The following is a 19,126-nucleotide window of genomic DNA, read 5'->3' on the forward strand; positions in this document are numbered from 1 at the left end:
TATTCTGCACCCTGTCAGCGGGAAAAAGGGCAAAGTGACAGGGGCTGTTTTAAATTAGGCATCACTTTTTTTTTAAAACATTTACAATGAGACATAATGGTCTGTATTAAGGATGGCTGGCGCGAAACAGACGTTCCGAAGCTTTGTGAGATCCCGAAGCAAAGATGATTCAAAACACCCACGTCACGTGACAACGGCTAAATGGGGTCAGGTGGAGTGCTAAATTTCATCAGGTGGAGTGCTCCTCCGAATCAGGGTTTCATTGATTGGTCGGTTCGGGAACAAATCACACAATCACACAGTATAAAAGTTTTGTCAACGCATTTTCATATCGTGGGTTTTTGTGAGAGGAGTTTGGTTTTGAGATAGCGGATTTTTGGTGATATATAGTGACATTTATAGTGCGATTTGTTTAGTTATATTTAGGATTTAATCTACATTTACACATTGACTTAGAGACACACAGAGTACATATAGTGACACATTAATAGATGCATTGATAGAAATATATATATATATATATATATATATATAGATTAATAGATAGATACATATATTACAGATACATATAGATTATTAGATAGATAGGCTACATATAAAATAGATAGATAGATAGATAGATAGATAGATAGATAGATAGATAGATAGATAGATAGATAGATAGATAGATAGATAGATAGATAGATAGATAGATAGATAGATGGATAGATAGATAGATAGAAATGGAGGCTCCACAGAAGAGATGCCGTACATCTGTGGTGTGGGAGCATTTCCATTTGGAAACCCCAAATAAAGTGAGATGGGTGTATTGTGATCGGCAGCTAGCCAACTGCAACAATACATCATCCATGATGCGCCATTTGAGGAGCATTCATCCTGCCATTCTGCAGGGTGCAGAGGATGGTAGTGTTCCCCCTGTACCAAGGCCTGCTACTGACACTGCTGGGCCATCTAAGCAATGTATGCATTGTTTGAAATATAGGCTAATTATAAGTGAAATATAATAACTAAGTGTTGGGCCATTGTTTAGAAAGGCCATGGACTAAGACATGCCTAACATCCCAATCACAACTGCCAATCACTTTAAAAACAAATGTTGTCAATATAATATTATACTTTGTGAATATACATTTTATATGTCTACATATGAGTACCCAATCTACAGCCAAGACATCATTTTGTTTTTTTGTAATTGTTGTATTTCTATAATGCACTTTATCTTTCTCTGCACACTGAGCATAAATATTCATAACATAACTTTGTTTAGGAAGGTTTCCAAATGAACCAGTAGACTACTTTCACGGTAGGCTACTATTTTTCCAATATATTTGTCTGAAAGTATGTTTTATCTTCTCTTTTAAAAGGCAGACAGAGGGAATTGGATGAGGCTCTTCTGAACATGGTGGTGAAGGATCTGCAGCCCTTCACCATCGTGGAGGATGAGGGTTTCAGGGCCTTTGTGAACAAGCTTGATCCAAGCTATGTCCTCCCATCCCGGAAGGTGCTTAAAACAATGGTCAGCGAAAGGTACAACACAACCAAGGAGAAGACAATGGAGGACCTACAAAAGGCGGAATTTGTTAGCCTTACGGCTGACATGTGGTCTTCCATTAATATGGATGGATATCTTGGTGTAACATGCCATTACATAACACCAGAGGCAACAATGGCAACTGTTTTACTGGGTGTAAGGAGGTTTTACCAAACCCACACAGCCCAGCATCTCATGGAGGCTAAAGCCTATATTGGACTATTTTAACAATGTTTTTAATAACTTTTCGGGGCTGGCAAGTTTCAATCCCTTAAGAAGCCTATTGACTAGTATGGAGGAGTGATCCAGCTCTCAGATTTCATCAAAAATATCTTAATTCGTGTTCCGAAGATGAACGAAGGTCTTACGGGGTTGGAACAACATGAGGGTGAGTAAATACTGACATTCATTTTTGGGTGAACTATCCCTTTAAACACATGTGTGACGTTGCATCTTTTTAAAGATGTCATTACACGTGTGTTTTTCTGGATGCGTTCGTTTCTTGGTCCCGTCTGACAGCCCCAATCTCTGCCTCACGTGTCTGGGCCGAAAGCACACTGAGGTGGCATTCGTTGATGAGTCATGCACCCACTTAGCCTGGGTTGCCCCATACTGCCTTACCGCAGCGCGATTCAATTCACGCTGAAAGGCAGTCTGGATACCATGGCCAGATTTTTCGCCTCATTTAGGGAACCAATCACAGATCAGGGAGGGAGCAGCTAGACGATGACGACATCTATGCGACACACGGAAACAGTTTTTTTATATCGATTTAACATGGCTGAAGACGCGAAGCTACTCTTTGAGCCTTAGAACAATGTCTAAGTAGTTTAGAATGCAAGTTCATTGTTTACAAAAAAGATCTTTCCCATCGTCTTCTTCCTTGTCTATTTCTGTCGCTCTACATACGTCATCTGGTATAATCGAAACGATTGGCTATGAGCTACGTACAGGCATATTTGATAGACATTCTTAGCACCCAATAAACTGCGACGGGCATTCTGAAACCACGCCTAAAATACGAGAAATTGCGCATGTGGTTCCCAGACCCAATTCTCTGTCGTCACTCCTCCCTTTTATCCTTCTGGAGCTTCACTGTGAGACTGAAGACTTTAGCACTCGCGCCACTGGCATCACTTTGTTCCCACTGTTCCCTGCTTGCCACAGTAACAAATTAATATACTCCTGAAAAGCAGCAACAAGCCCGTAGTGTCATTATTCAGCTCAAGTGAGTTCAGCCCAGACTAACTTGAACCTGCTGGAACCATTGCGCCCCGAACCACCATGCAACACTCTCTTATTGTTTTGCTCTATACGAGGAGCTGGCTGATGGCTGGGGCTGCTCCCGCCCAGCAACTCCGAGTTCTGAGACTGATGGCTGTGGCCGTCTCCTTGGCGGCCCGGAGAGACAAATCTGTGGCCTGGCGCAACTCTTTGACTCGCCCTCATTCAGGTCTCGAAGCAGGTCGGCCTGGTACACCTGCAAAGGAAACATAGTATGCAGACACGCACCGGTCTTACCTGGTGCAAAAGGGTTTCTTCCATGATCTCGACTCCTCAGTGTGGAGATCGAGAAGAAATGGTAGGCCTGCCTCTCGGTCGGCCAGTCGATATTTAACATGGCCCCAGTACGGGATAGCTGCTACACCGGACTAACACACAGAGAAAGAGAGCGCTAGATCCAGTGGGTGAGGACAGAGCAAAGGCTGTAATACCATTTGCGTTCCCCTCAATCTGAACAAAGCCCACGAGCTTGGGCGCTCTCTTTGAAGATTTGCGAATGCAGTGATAGCTGCTCACAATGAACACAGTCAGCCCCCTCGAGAGCTGACTGTTCCTGCTCCGCTCTGAAACAAACAATGCACAAATTTTGTGTATCCCCAGCAACAATTGAGCGAGGGCAGTGGGCAACACACTTTAAACTGATTTAAACTGTTGTTTGCTCAACACACCTAAATTATGTATATATAGTGCTTGGACAGACAACAATAAATAGAAAGGACAATTCAACACACAGTGGCTGAAGGCACAGAAACTGACATTATTTGGTCTGGGCGCTTTTTAAAGCTTCTTGGTCATGATGACACCCGGCCTGTGACGTCCTACAATTCCACTGGATTGATTTCACACTTGCTTCAAGATGCAATCATGCAGAGTCGTTCCCACTATGACACAGCCTGAGTTCCCTCGAAAGGAAACTATAATGTATGGGGTTTTTTTACGATTGTTTACACACTAAAATGAAAAATAACACACAGTTAGTGAAACCCGACACTCAAGAAGCAAAACCTCAGCCCAGATCTGCACAACATTAAGCACATACTTAGACTCACACTTTTTTGCAAAACACTACACCATTGTTTTGTAAAACATTGTAAAAGACTAAACACACTTCTTTACTTTACACAGAAATCTAACTTCTTTTCCATTTCAAGGCACTGCTTTCAAAATACCACACATATGAACCAATTGATCAAACATGGCCGACAGGTGTGCAAACTCATGAATCAGGTGTATAATAAGGTGTAAAATAAAAGGTGTACAATAAAAATGCAACAGGTGACTTTACATTTCTTCAACAAAAATGGAAGACAACATTACAGTAAGAGGGAAAGGGAGAGGGAGAGGTAAAGGTAAATATAAATGTAAAGATAAAAGGTAAAGGTAAACACAGAGGGAGAGGTAGACCTGGACGAGGAGGTGGACAAAGAAGTCGGGACCAAATTGATCAGATGTGATTCGAGCAACCTTATTTGACCATGTTGTAAACCATAGGTTGACTTTGAGAGACTCTGGGCAGAGTTCAGCCCAACCTCAGCAGATATACTGTTGCTACAGCAATTCTGACATTTCAACAAGAGCACAGGATAAAACAACAACAACAACTTTTTCTCTACCATCTACAGTACAATCAGTACAATGTAGCCTAAGCCTACTATATGACCTCTATCAGTAATTTTTGGTACCTACTCACTGTACCCATGTTTGAAACAATGTCATTACAGTAACATGTATTTCAATTGGTCTACATAGGATTGAGGGTCAAGAATGTAATAGAGGAACAGGAGACAGCTATCATAAACACGGTTTTAGTCAGTAATGCGATTCGTTTCGGAGATATTCAAACAAACATCATGAATGACCAAACAGTTTTCATTAATGTCCATCAGATGAATCCGTAAAAAAAACATCACTTACAGATTCAACAACTCTACTGAGTGCCATTTGAAAGAAAGCCATTTGAAACAATGTAGTATATTTTTTCAGAGAATTTTGCTAATTGATGCTGAAGGGGATGGATTTTGGAATCCACTGCTGCTTAAATGTATATCTCATTAGTGATTATAATCAAGGTATTAATCAATATTTTTCCTTCTAAATATCAAATGAGTTGAATGACTCTTCTAGGCTTATGAGATTTTACTTTGTTATAGAAGTTACCAGTGTGATTACTGAAATGCTCTTTTCATGTATTCTCCACTGTCTGTATTAAACATCTGAGAGGTGACCGAAGCTGATGTCAGGAATGCAGTAACATTGCTTGCTCATTTAGCCGGGCTTCCACAAAAGAAGGATGGACTTCTTTAACTTGACAATACATCCATCAGCTTTTCTAGGGTACCCTGACAAGTATGGTCATTGAAGTCTATAGATTAAGGGACCATTTCTCAGTTAAAGCCTTACTTTCCATTTTGACTGAAGTGTCAAATTCCTTGATAGAAAGAACGTATTATCTTGATGTTTTGAGACGACTCTCCTGTTTATAGTTAGAGCCTGGCCAAATCCAACCTTGGAAAAGCTGTGTGTCGGTGTGGTTGTGTTAGTCTTCTTGGTTACAGGTTAAGGAACCACTGGTATTATTGGAGATTGACTGAGTTGTTGTTCCGGACAGGCTGGCGCCCAGCAACCCAGATCTTCGACCTGGAAGGTCACGATGTGCCTAACATCAGGGTCCGAGCGTCAGCCGCATAATCGATGGAGATATGCTTCAGTCTATATGTAGCCTATATGTGTGGAAAATTACTATGTTTATCTATTTCTTATCCAATGAGAATCATTCAACCTGAAGCAAGGACGTATCTTAGACTTTGGTGTATGGTATAATTGCTGTGATCTTTGTAACTGTAAGCGGGGCGACCTACCTCCATTGAGTCTTGTAGCTGACTTCTTCTGATGAAACTGCAAACTATCTTCAATAAAAATGTTCTTTAATTTATTATAATTCTGACTCTTGTCTTAATTATTCATTTCTGGTTCTGGGTATTTGACTGTAAATCCCCTTACAATGCTGATTCAATTCCACATTAATGTATCTTAGATATATGGTTGGGTTTAACCTGAGAAAAGTAAGAAGCTATTTTGAATGCCCTGGGGCCAACATGGAGGTAACATCACAATCTGTCCTGCAATCTCGCAGAATGGGGTCCTCCACCTGACATTCCAAATAAGGTCCTTACAACACAGCCCACATACTTAAATTTTTAGACAGACTACACAACATCATCACAGCAGAAGACCTAATGGATGCAGTGCAGATGAGACAGATTATCATCAGGGACAATGTATCTTTCCACCGATCATGCTCTGGTCCAAAACACTTTCATGAGCATTCACAATTTTCACTCCAATACCTCCCGCCACACTCTCCCTTCCTTAACCCCATTGAGGAGTTTTTTCGGCATGGCGGTGGAAAGTTTACGATCTCCAGCCCTATGTCAGGATACCCTTCATTCAAGGCCTGTGACCTATTTGATGCAGGGCCGGGCAGATTATCAGTGCAAAATGCAATCTTTGGAAATGCATGGATGTACTGACTGATTTTACAATGTGGAGAGAAATAGAAATGGCCTTCATCCTCACAATATGCTAATGCATCTAGTGCAAGGGATTTATCAATATGCCGATTGAGGACAGTTGGGACAGTCCAGGCACAGAAAGGAGTCATTTACACCTCAATCATACATCTGTACCATTTGCTTCACAGGACACATGTGCTTTCCACTACACACTATTTATCAATCAGTGTGTTGTAACATGTAACTATGTCATGTTTGGTCTTATCTGACAGCTTATAAACTAAACTGAATGGAAGTGAAATTAATAGAGATATTGCAGTATCATAATGGACAAATCTAGGTACTATTTTTTAAACATGCATTGAGGGGCAATGTATCTTTAAGCAATAGTACCTAGATTAGTCCTAGATTGATCACCATCATTTGCCTTATCTTTTGGTTTCCTGTCAGTTGGTTTCGGTGTTGGTATTCCACTCATGTACAAAAATGCTTTGCTCAGGTTAAAGTAGGAAAGTTCATTGTTGAAAGAGTTCTTGAGAAAGTCTTGGAGAAAGGCTTTAATCCTGCCACTCCTGCACACCGGTGCGTATACAGGAAAGGCTTTTACGGCCTCTTCTGAACAGCAGTGCATTATTTGATACAATTAGGTTTTCTATACAGTAGGCCTATGTTTTTCCATTCTACTATCTGTATATTTAAACATGTAACTTAATAAATAACGTTGACTGTTTTAAAGGCTTTGAGAATCTTTCCTTCTATCACCGATGATGTTGAAAGCTAAAGTGTTTGTAACTTTCATTGTCTAAACATTTAGGTTAAATCCTACATTTTCCTATCAGTTTTAAGAAAGACTTTACCTTTAAAGAATACGACATTAAAGAATAACAACAATTTTAATGGAGTCAGATTAATTATATTGGAGTCAGATAAATTACTGAATTAGGCATGTCATCCTTCAACTGTTTTTTGTTCCAATTATTGGTTCAAAATAGCAGCGTAAGCTTCCAGCCTTACAACTCTAAAAATATCTCTGAAAACAATAGGTTACTATCGTAACCCCGGTTCTCTGAAACATCGAGTGGAGAGATCTACCTATGGGAAGGGCATCCATACCTGACCTCTGCAGAAGCATCCAATTGCACCAAGTCTAGCTAGACAGACAGAAGCGCGCAACCAATGCGCTATGGTAAGGTCCCGCCCTCTTACCTAGAACATATAACACCTGTGCTATTCCCCAGTAAGTATATTCGCTTCTCGTGCGGCAAGCGGGGCAAAGCTGGTGGATCTCTCCACTCGATGTTTCAGAGAACCGGGGTTACGATAGTAACCTATTGTTCTCTTTCATCATCTTGTGTTGATGAAACCACCTATGGGAGAGACATGGACAGCTCCCCGTTTGCCCAATACACTCACAGTGAGGTTCTGAAAGCCGGAGAAGGACGGTCGCCCCAGGGAGGCGGTGCCTGACACGTCCATAAACATGAACCTGCAATACAGACGCACACACATAACTGCTGTGCACCTGCAGGACATGAAAGATGTGTGTGGCACACACAAGATAATAACCCCAGCAACACAGATGTACATATACACACCCAGAAGGCCTGCTTGGTGACAGGAATGTGCATGGCCTGCTGGCCCATTCACTCCTATTTGTTACTTCCAACGGGGTTGCAGGGAAGGGCTAAGAAGACCCTACCCCTAAAACCGAATGTGCTACCGAGATACTGGTGACATCCAGCCAGTAGTAACGCACAAAGGTATGAGGAGAAGCCCAACTGGCAGCGGAGCAGATTTCCTGCGGTGAGACTCCCCTAAACAAAGCCCAAGAGGCGGCTAAGCCCCTCGTAGAATGAGCTCTGATGTCCCCTGGGGGCTGCACTCCCTTTGATTCATATGCCAAGGCTGTAGCATTCACAAGCCAATGCGAGAAGCGTTGCTTACATATGGGATCCCCTCTATGCGGGGGCGCCCATGAAATTAAGAGCTGGTCGCTCTTCCGGAAAGCACTGGTCCTGGTCATATATGTCTGTAAAGCAGGGACAGGACACAGAGCATTTAGCCTCTGATCCTCCGGGGAGGAAAAAGGAGGAGGGTGAAAAGCGGACAGCTCCAACACCTCCGAAGTGAACGCAGGAAAGCATTTCGGCATGAAGGCCGGATTAGGCTTAAGGGAAACCTTATCTCCACTAAGACAGAATTTAGTGCACGAGGAATGAACCGAGAGTTCATGTAGCTCACTGACACGTTTAGCTGATGCCAAGGCCAAGAGCAAAACTGTCTTAAAAGACAGCAACTTCAGGGAAATACTTCCCAGAGGCTCAAAAGGAAACTGAGACAGAGCCTCCAGCACCAAGGAGAGGTCCCACTCAGGAACAGTTCTCCTGATGACTGGCAAAGAGCGACGGGCACCCTTCATAAATCTGCGGATTAGAGGATGCTGCCCGACTGTTGAGCCCTCAAAACCCACATGACAGGCCGAAATCGCAGCCAGGTAGACCTTAATTGTGGAAAAAGACCTCCCTTTTTCCATGAGGTCTTGAAGGAAACACAAAATATCAGGTACTGAGCACTGATAAGATGTGAGACCACGCCATCACACCACCCTTCGAACACTTGCCACTTACAGCCATATAAGGACCGTGTAGAAACGGCCCTGGCATTCTGTATAGTAGCAATAACACGCCGCGAAAGCCCCAGTGCGCTTATGTTCGTCCTTTCACGGGCCAGGCCCAGAGAGCTAACCTGTCCGGGTATGGGTGATAAATCTCCCCGTTCGGTTGAGACAATAGGTCTGTGCGGGGGGGCAGGCGCCACGGCTCGGCATGTAACAGAGGGATAATCTCCGCCAGCCACGGTGCTTTGGGCCACCTGGGTGCTATCAGAATGGGAGACAGGCCCTGCTCTCTCATCCTGGCCAGTGTGGGAATTATCAGGCACAGGGGAGGAAAAGCATAGAGCAGCACTCTGGGCCATGGGTGGGCCAGTGCATCTACCCCGAGCCACGTCCCTTAGACAGAAGAACATAGGTCAATGGTGGTTTTCGCGCGAGGCGAATAGATCTACGGTTGCCTGTCCGAATCTCATCCACAACATGTCTACTATCTGCGGGTGAAGGCGCCAATCTCCGTAGATTGGGTTTCCCCTCGATAGAAGATCCGCGCCTCTGTTCAGAATGCCCGGAACATGCGTCGTGCGTAACGACAGAAAAACCCGTCTGCTCCACACCAAAAGCTTGTAAGCTAGAGCGTGAAGTTTCGACAAGCGCACGCCGCCCTGACGGTTGATATTAGCCACTGCCGTGGTATTGTCGCAACGTACGACCACATGATGTCCCTGCAGACGGGGCAGAAAATGATTCAGAGCTTTCCAAATGGTCAAAAGCTCTAAATAATTTATGTGTGCTGAACGTAGTCTGCTCGGCCACAGAACGTTAACCGTTCTGCCCTCCTGGGTGGCACCCCAGCCTGTAAGGAACGCATCTGTCGTCACAACTTTCCGCATCATAACCGTTCCCAGAGGGGTTCCCTGTGCGTAAAAGTCTGCGCTCCTCCAGTGGCGCAGGGCTGCAGAGCATGCGCGCGTCACTGTTTCAGAGCGGTAAAGATCGCGTGTCGGGCTGAAATGTAGCGACAAAACCCCTTTCATGAACGCTCACATTCTCAGGAGTCCCAGCGGTACAACCTGGATGGATGAAGTCATAAGACCCGGCAGCCTCAGGCATGTGCGATATTGAACTCTCGCCCCCTCTCTGAACTGTGACAGACAGCCCATTAGAGAGAGAGCGCGCTCTTGAGAGAGACGCGCTCGCATGGAGACTAATTTCAACTCCAAGCCCGGGAAATTGACATTCTGACTGGGTATAAAATTGCTCTTGCTCACATTCACTCTGAACCTGAGAGATGTGATGTGCGCGAGCACACGGCAGGTGTCCTGCAACACTTTCTCTTTCGAATCGGTCTATATATGTCAGAATCCTCAGACCTGACATTCTCATGGGTGCTAAATCCACCTCTGCCCACAGACAGAAGCAACGAGGACTTAGGGGGAGTCCAAACGGCAGAACTGTGTATTCGTAACATGTGCCTTGGTAGGCGAAACGAAGAAACTTCCTGTGTGGAGGGTAAATGCTTATGTGAAAGAAAGCATCTTTCAGATCGACCAATGTGAACCAGTCGTTCTGTTTTATGGCACGGGCGAGCGAGCCATGGGTTAGCATTCTGAAATTGTATTTCCTCAAATGTTTGTTCAACACCCGGAGGTCCAAGAGTTGCTTCCTCGGCCCGGGAGGGGGTCCCAGAACTTTCCCGTCATATATGTCCCTTTCCCGGTCAGTGGTGCTCTGTGGAGCCGGCCACTCAATGTTGAGGCGAGCGGCCGCTCGCTCACACACCTCCAGGAGGATGGACTGAGGCAAGACCGCGTGGGCGACAGCCTGTGGGACGCCAGAGGGCGGGATGACCTCCTCGTCCTCTGAGACCCCAAGAAGGGCCGCATCATCTTCGTCGCCGGAACCAGCCGGTTCATCGACGAGCGTGAGGTTGGCCATGAAGATGTCCTCTTCGGGGAAAGCAGGATTTGGCTGGTCAGCCCAAATAAGTGAGGTGGCGCCCCGGGAGTCCCCCGGTAGCACGTCGTCGTCACCGTGTCCCCCATCCGAGTCAGAAAGGCCGAGCTCCGCACACTGGGTAGCGGCAACTTTCAGACGGCGTCGTAAAAGCTTCTTGGGCAGCATAAGGCAATGACTGCAATTCTCCGGGTTCTCCAAGGCTTCTTGAGCGTGTTTGAGACCCAAGCAGACAACGCAGAAAGACTGCAGGTCCTTAGCGGCGATGAGACCACCACACACGGCCGGGCAGGCCCGTGATAGGTTGTTCCCCTGAGAAGCAGGTGTAGACAGCGACATTACGGCGAAGAATTCCGAAAAATCCGTGGCGGGCAGCCGTGGAAGGAGGAGTTGGTGAGAACGGCGAGAGCGCGGGCGGCTCCAGATGCAGAACACAGCTGATAGACTGAAAACAAAAGTCACATCTGGAGGAGGCTGATCAGGCGAAATATCCTCCTGAAGACACGAAAGTGAGCAGTGTAATTCCAGCCGAACTGTGTACATACAGAGATTGCGAGAAGCGAATGTCAACTGGGGAATAGCAGCGGTTGCAGGCATTATATGCTCTAGGTAAGGGGGCGGGACCTTACCATAGCGCATTGGCTGCGCGCTTCTGTCTGTCTAGCCAGACTTGGTGCAATTGGATGCTTCTGCAGAGGTCAGGTACGGATGCCCTTCCCATAGGTGGATCTCGAACACGAGATGATGAAAGAGAACAATCAAACCCAGACTTTATAATTAGAAAAAAGTGTTTAACAGCATAAACAATGTGTGTGCCATTACAGTATCAAAATTGAGTTTTGTTAAATTATTGCAAAGTTTTAAATATAGTGTTTCATTTTGCAAAAGATCTGAGGTGTGCGGCTACTTGTGTTTGTGGATGTTTGAATTGTGTGGCCTAAAGGTAGGACAAAATGACCCTGGTTTATAAAATCCTGCTTAAGCAATCATAAAAAAAAATGTAAATGACATCAAGGCACTTTCAAGCAAACTGAAACATATAGGGCGCACAAAATATTTTCTGTTTTTTTATGAGTGATTGAGTGATTCTGGACAGGCTAAAGAAACTCAAAATAGGAACATGACAGGAGAATGGCATTACTAGAGTCTCCATCTTATGTGATTCTAAATGATTTTATAATACTTTTCATAAGTAGGTATACTATTCAAAACTTTTTAATTGTGTAAATACTGAATCACAGGACAGGACTAATAGTTAGACGGAACTATGTTTGTACAGCGGTTGTAATCTTTCCGAGCTGATCCAACTGTAACACACATGCGACTTTCAAGAGCAGGAAGTACATCTTTTGCATTCATCTAAGCTCTGTTTTCCCCAATGAGATAGCAAATGAATCACTTTGTTTCAGTTGTCATGCTGTAAAAGGTAAGCATTAATTGACTCAACACTCTTTGAAATAGTTGTCACTTTTGAAACAGTCGGATAATGATGCAGCTAACCAGTTAGCTTGTAAGTAATGGGCTAATTTGTCTGACCACCGTCACTCTCTTCAAGGAAAATTAGATGCTTTTGGTTTCTTTTTTGTTTGCTTGCCTCCGTTATGAAATTCGTGTTCCTAGCAACTAACTTCCTTGTCAGCAGCAGTTTATTTGAAAAGTAGAAAAGCAAAAGGCCGTTTATTCGCCTTTCAAACAATCCTAAACTAACTAGCAAATTACATAATTAAAAACAAGTAAATTAAATTCAACTTTGGTCCGAGGTAAATGGTCTAAAAATATTATGTAAGTAATAGGCTAATTTGTCTGATCATCGTTACTCTCTCCTTAGTAAGACGCTTTTGGTCCCCGTTTTATTTATTTATTTATTTTTGCCTCATTAATGAAAATCATGTTCCTAACAGTATTGGTCATGTTATTGTCTGTTTCTCTTGTTCACTAGTCTAAGAAGCAACTAACTTTCTTGTCAGCAGCAGTTTATTTTAGAAGTAGTAAAGAAAAAAAGGCAGTTCAGTTTATTAGCTTTTCAAATATAAATAAACTAGATAATTAAACTACATAGTTTAAACAATTAAATTGAATTGGACTCTGTTCGAAAAGCTCCAAGGTACATGTAAATAATAACATGGTAAATGTCTAAAAAATATTACATAAAATTATGTTCCTTTGGAGATGTGGATGACCGTCTCAATAAAGTTTATTTTGTTTACAGGTCAAAGGCATGCACTCCAAAGTCAATGAAAAAAGAGGGAACCGTAGACTCCGACCACACTAATGCTGATGATCAGGTATTTTCATCAATTATGCTGTCATTAGAGTCTAAATATGCATTGTTTTAGATGGTGTTACATTGTGTGTTAATTATCTGCATTCTATTCCTGCCATACATACATCATCTCATAAGCCCAAGAATGGCATCTGGAATGCAAGAGAAACAGTACACACCATCTTTGCTCAGCTTCTTCATCTATAACCCTAAGTTTGGACCACGTGAGGGGGAGGTAACTAGTGTAAACAATATTGTTTTGAATAGTGTTGTTTTATTCTTCATAATTAGGCTGACGTGGAATCTGAGGCCACAGAAAGCGTAAAAGTGTAATGTTCTCAGCTCAGTAGAACACATTTTAAATCCTTTCAAATCCTTTAAAATGTTTAAATCCACACGCACACACAAAAATATTAAAATTAAAATTGACCACAGCATATGTGTGGAATATTTACAAAATGCATTTGGGCTTGGTAGAAATCTGAAAAGGTTGAAGTCATGAAGTCAGGTTGAAGTCATGTTTTGGTTATTATATGTTAATCATATGTTTATAGAGATGTTATTGTGCTTTGTAGGAGGAAAAGAAAATCTTGTTTTACCACCCCATTGAAATAGAGAAAAATGAAAAGATTCGCAATGTTGGACTCTGTGAGGCCATCGTTCAGTTCACAAGGTTAGCACTTTATTAATGATGGAATGAAGGGTGTTGAACAACTTTTATCAAATGTGATTGACAGAGATTTTGTTATTTACAGAACCTTCTGTCCAACCAAACCAGCCAAATCCCTCCACACTCAGAAGAACAGACAGTTTTTCCATGAGCCTGAGGAAAATTACTGGATGGTCATGGTACATCTATCAGTGATGTTTTGTAGAGATTTAGTTTCCAAAGCCAAACAAACGAATACTTGAAATAAAATCAAACTAGCCTAACACAGTGCAGCTGAAGTATGTATTAAGCACCTTTTGAATTCCTCTGTCAAGGTTGTACGGAATCCAATGGTTGAAAAACCCAACAAAGATGGTAAACCACCCACTGTTGAATACCAAGAGGAAGAGATTATTGTAAGTAATATGTGGAATGTTAGTTGAATCTATCTATCTATCTATCTATCTATCTATCTATCTATCTATCTATCTATCTATCTATCTATCTATCTATCTATCTATCTATCTATCTATCTATCTATCTATCTATCTAACTATCTATCTATCTAACTATCTATCTATCTATCTTATATATATATACATACATACATACATACATACTTTATATTAAAAATCTACACACCCTTCATACAGGAAAAGATCAATGTTCAGGCTAGGGTCAACACTATTTTTTTAATTTTTATTAATATTCAGCAAGGTTAAAGCTGATCAAAAGTGACAGTAAAGAACTTTACATTGTTAAAAAAAATTATATTGCATATGCTGTTTGATTTTTCTATTAATTAAAAAAAAACTTGAACAAAAAATTTATCGTTTTCCACAAATATTTTAATCAGCACACTCAGATTGGATATTGGCTAAGATTGGCTTCTGATATAATAAATTACTGTAATATAAATTACTGTCAAAGTATTACTGTTTTACTGTATTATTAATCAAAAATGCAGCATTGGTGAGTATAAGAGATTTATTTTAAAACATTTAAACAACCTTACCAACTCTTTTGGTTGTTATTATAGACTTTGTTATAGTGTAGACTGAGTTTTTCCCGTCTTTGTTTTCTAGGATTCAGTTTATGGGTCTGTATTACAACAGTGCTACAGCATGTATAAGGTAAACGCTGTTTAATCTATTATTATTTATAATGCTTTCTCCTTAAAGTAAACAGCTGATGTTTCTAACAGTTATTTTATTGTTGATCTGTAGCTCTTCAATGGCACATTCAGCAGGGCATTTGAGGCTGGTGGAGTGGAACTGCTGACTCAAAAGCTTGAAAAGTTCTTTTACAGGGTAAATAAAGTATTAATTAAGAGAACTCAATCCTTCAATCAGATAAAAGTTAGATGGTGTATACCTTTGGTCTGTGTTGTGCATGCACATGTATGTCTTAAAAGGGACAACCATCAATTTTAAGTTTTGAATATTTTTCTCTCTAGTTTCTTTACAGTCATCCTGCCAAGTGAACTTGTTTACCAGACTTCTCAAGAACATCACTAATCATTTGACTTTTGAATTTTTTTTTATTCCTCCAGATAAGCAAAGATATTTAGTGTCAAAATCAACATATATTTGCATATAGACAATGTGAGGCATATAATATATATGAACAGGAGGCCCAACGATCTCATTTGTCCATGTTAGTCTTATTGGTTCTTCAGTTCAGATTTCCTTGCTGAGGGCATCATGCTTACTCACCTGTCTAAATAATTCAGCTTCGGTCAAGGGAAACCCTCCGCGTCACCCCTCCCAGTGCCCTGAAGCTCTCAGTGAAAGTGCAATTTGTGCCTTAGGTTAAATGTCACTGACTGCTGTGCAAAGTCACACCGGGGCTGCATCTCAGCACGTCAAGTTGTCAAATTACATTACCTCAGCCTTATCAGGGTAATTTGGTAATTTCATCCATGTTTGCGGTCATAGTGTTGTTGTACAGTCTCTTCTGGGATTTCTTGAGAAGCAGAATTTCAGACCTGATACTGTTCTGTTCTTATCTATACTGTATTCTTTTTTTCTTTTATCTGGTGATTCTGGAATTGTATATTACAAAGTAATTAAGTTATGGTTGTCTTCTCTGTCTTAGTACCTGCAGACGCTTCATCTCCAGTCATGTGACTTGCTGGATGTGTTTGGTGGAATCAGCTTCTTCCCTCTGGACAAGATGACCTACCTGAAGATCCAATCTTTTGTCAATAGAGTAGAAGAGAGCCTGAGTCTGGTCAAATACACGGCCTTCCTCTACAACGATCAGCTGATCTGGTGAATGTCAATCTATATACACTTCTCACAGTTGTTTTTAAGTGCCCATATAATGCTTTTTCAAATATTACCTTTCATGGTTTGTGAATGTAAAATGTTTTCAAGATCTGTCACGCGCTGTAAGCAGTAGACCAATCACAACAGACCAAGGTTATAATCGTTAACGAAAACGAACGAAAAAACGAAAACTAGGTGGGGAAAAAACATTGTCGTTAACTGAAATAAAAATAAAAACGAGGCATTACAAAAAACGATAACTAACTAAAACTATAATGTGTGTTTGGCAAAACTAACTAAAATAAAATAAAATTATAGAGTAAATGTCCTTAGTTTTCGTCTTTGTAAATGTCTTGGGCCGCCGCACAGGCCGCCACATATTGCGTTTCGTTATTCATTTTTAAAAAACGCAGTGTATTCGTTCAGCTGCATTTCCTTTCCCTGCTCTCTCTCTCACATACACGCGCACGCGCGCACGCACACACACACACACACAGACCCTCCCCTCCGTGCACACCGCGTGTCCATGAAAACGAGTGTTCTTTGAAAGCAAGTTCGCGAAAGGTTGGTAGGCTATCTTGTGAACACCTTTACACAATCACACATTAAAAAGTAGTATAACAAATATTTTAAATTCTGAATACAGAATAATTTTGTCAGTGTGTTAATGTCGACCCGAGAAGCGATTGCGGCTTCTTTAGAAAGTTTGAGGTAAAATGCAGTTGGGTTGTCGATGTCAAAACACGATGTAAGCTGTGATTCAAATATTAGCTAAAGTTAAATAATGTTATGTCATTTTTTTACTCTAACACTGAATGTTTGCTGCTTCAATCCAGATGAGTATTTTATAGGGTAAATTTAGTAGGGGTGTGAAAATTGTACCGCTGTGGGATTTGTATAGGTTGTGCATTTTGTATAGAAGATGTGTAACGTAGATTTTTTGTACGGCGTGTGGATTTTGTAGAGGTAAAGAGATTGAGCTCCTAGCAATGTCTTGTGTGGCTCATAAATGTGTTAATACATGCCGTTCATGTGTGTCTTCTTTAGTCTGTTGGCTATTTAGGTTTTTTCCTGGCACACGTCACTTACACATTTTGCACTTACTGCGGAGTGTTGTGTAGACTATTTACATATTTGTGCTCATATGTGACCCTGGATCACAAAACCAAATCTTAAGTAGCACGGGTATATTTGTGGGAATAGCCAACAATAAATTGTATGGGTCAAAATTATCAATTTTTCTTTTATGCCAAAAATCATTAGGATATTAAGTAAAGATCATGTTCAATGAAGATATTTTGTAAATTTCCTACCGTAAATGTATAAAACATATATTTTTGTGAGTGAATGCAGCACAATCGCAAACATAAATGGACAACTTTAAAGAGTAACTAAACTCTTAAACAACTTTTTTTAGTTACTTATCTGCAAGAATGGAGCTTCATAAATGCTGTTCATTGATTGGAGTAAATTTTTTGACATGTGGGTATAAAGTGTTTTAATTTTCAAATATATGGTGTAAAAACGTCTGAGTGCTGCCCTCTTCAGGTTAAACGGAAAGCTCCTGCAGTAGGGGTACTTTCTGACGTAGAATACTCTCTGACGTCAATCTGTCACGCCCTTGGTGCGAGCTCACCACGCTCTTGGCAGCCCCTGGTATAAAAGCATCTGTTTCCGTCAAAACTACTGTAGCGAGTCAGGAGTTGGAATTAGGAGTATTGAAAACTGATATATATATTAGCATATAGTTAGCATAGCATTTATATAGTTATTTAGATTATTTCATGTAGCCTAGGTAGTTAATCTCGGCTATCGCTCCAATGTGCAACCTGCATTTTACGTGGGATTGCTTCTCCAACGCAATGGAGGTGGAAATGGGCTTCTCCACACAGCTCGCGCTGCCAAACGCTGCTCTTCCTGCATGAACTCCACCACCGCAGCGGCGTCATGTGAGTGAGCATATATTTTTAATCACAATTTATGTTCCTTCTTATTAGGCTAAAGTTAATTAATCCTCTGGTGTCGACAAACGCGCCGGCGCGATTTGCTGATTATTTTTTTCACATAGCAGCAAAATATAATGAACGTAATAGTAATAATAATCCTGGAAAAAATTACCTCAAAATGACTGAATATAAGAATAATCGGATGCCGATCGCGATGCGGGAGTTAAGACCGCAGTTTGAGCTGGTGTCCATAGACAATTCACCCTCCTCCACTTCAGGTGAAGGTGGGGGAGAAAAGTTCTCGACTTCAAATGACCGCTCTGTTGCAAAGCTACTTGCTTTCACTTCATTTTAGCTAGTTTGACAGCAGCTGTCACTGCGGGTCTCAGGTGCACGCCCCCCCGCTCAGCTCCGCCCTCGGTTCGTCGCCTCTATCTCCGCTGGGCTCTGCCCACTTTTCCAGCATTTTTCAAATATTGCCAGTGGGTGGAGTCAGGCTTTGACCAGGGGTTTAGTTACCCTTTAAAGGCGATTTTCTCAATGTTTCGATTTTTTGCACCCTCAGATTCCAGATTTTCAAATAGTTGCATCTCAGCCAAATACAGGTCCTTCTCAAAAAATTAGCATATTGTGATGAAGTTAATTATTTTACATATTGTAATGATAAAAATTAAACTTTCATATATTTTAGATTCATTGCACACCAACTGAAATATTTCAGGTCTTTTATTGTTTTAATACTGATGATTTTGGCATACAGCTCATGAAAACCCAAAATTCCTGTCTCAAAAAATTAGCATATCATGAAAAGGGTCTCTAAACAAGCTATTAACCTAATCATCTGAATCAACTAATTAATTATAAACACCTGCAAAAGATTCCTGAGGCTTTTAAAAACTCCCAGCCTGTTTCATTACTCAAAACCGCAATCATGGGTAAGACTGCCGACCTGACTGCTGTCCAGAAGGCCATCATTGACACCCTCAAGCAAGAGGGTAAGACACAGAAAGAAATTTCTGAACAAATAGGCTGTTCCCAGAGTGCTGTATCAAGGCACCTCAGTGGGAAGTCTGTGGGAAGGAAAAAGTGTGGCAAAAAACGCTG

General features: G+C 41.6%; 1 protein-coding gene across 2 annotated transcripts in view; it reads left to right on the forward strand.

The window, feature by feature from the left end:
* Positions 1 to 12,178: 12,178 nt before the first annotated feature.
* ccz1 (CCZ1 vacuolar protein trafficking and biogenesis associated) overlaps positions 12,179 to 19,126 on the forward strand; it is a 16,152-nt gene continuing 9,204 nt past the window's right edge. The window contains exons 1-9 of one of the 2 annotated variants that reach the window (XM_077201158.1): positions 12,179 to 12,320; positions 13,104 to 13,179; positions 13,296 to 13,392; positions 13,733 to 13,830; positions 13,913 to 14,006; positions 14,142 to 14,222; positions 14,892 to 14,939; positions 15,033 to 15,116; positions 15,904 to 16,079. In XM_077201158.1, coding sequence (XP_077057273.1) covers positions 13,166 to 13,179; positions 13,296 to 13,392; positions 13,733 to 13,830; positions 13,913 to 14,006; positions 14,142 to 14,222; positions 14,892 to 14,939; positions 15,033 to 15,116; positions 15,904 to 16,079 — 692 coding nt within the window. In that variant the 5' untranslated portion in view covers positions 12,179 to 12,320; positions 13,104 to 13,165. The remainder of the gene's footprint in view (positions 12,321 to 13,103; positions 13,180 to 13,295; positions 13,393 to 13,732; positions 13,831 to 13,912; positions 14,007 to 14,141; positions 14,223 to 14,891; positions 14,940 to 15,032; positions 15,117 to 15,903; positions 16,080 to 19,126) is intronic. The other variant, XM_077201159.1, reaches the window with a different exon arrangement.

This window comes from Siphateles boraxobius, unplaced genomic scaffold (assembly GCF_051911475.1).
Source record: "Siphateles boraxobius isolate OS27281-9 unplaced genomic scaffold, OSU_SipBor_1 46, whole genome shotgun sequence".
Lineage (NCBI taxonomy): Eukaryota > Metazoa > Chordata > Actinopteri > Cypriniformes > Leuciscidae > Siphateles > Siphateles boraxobius.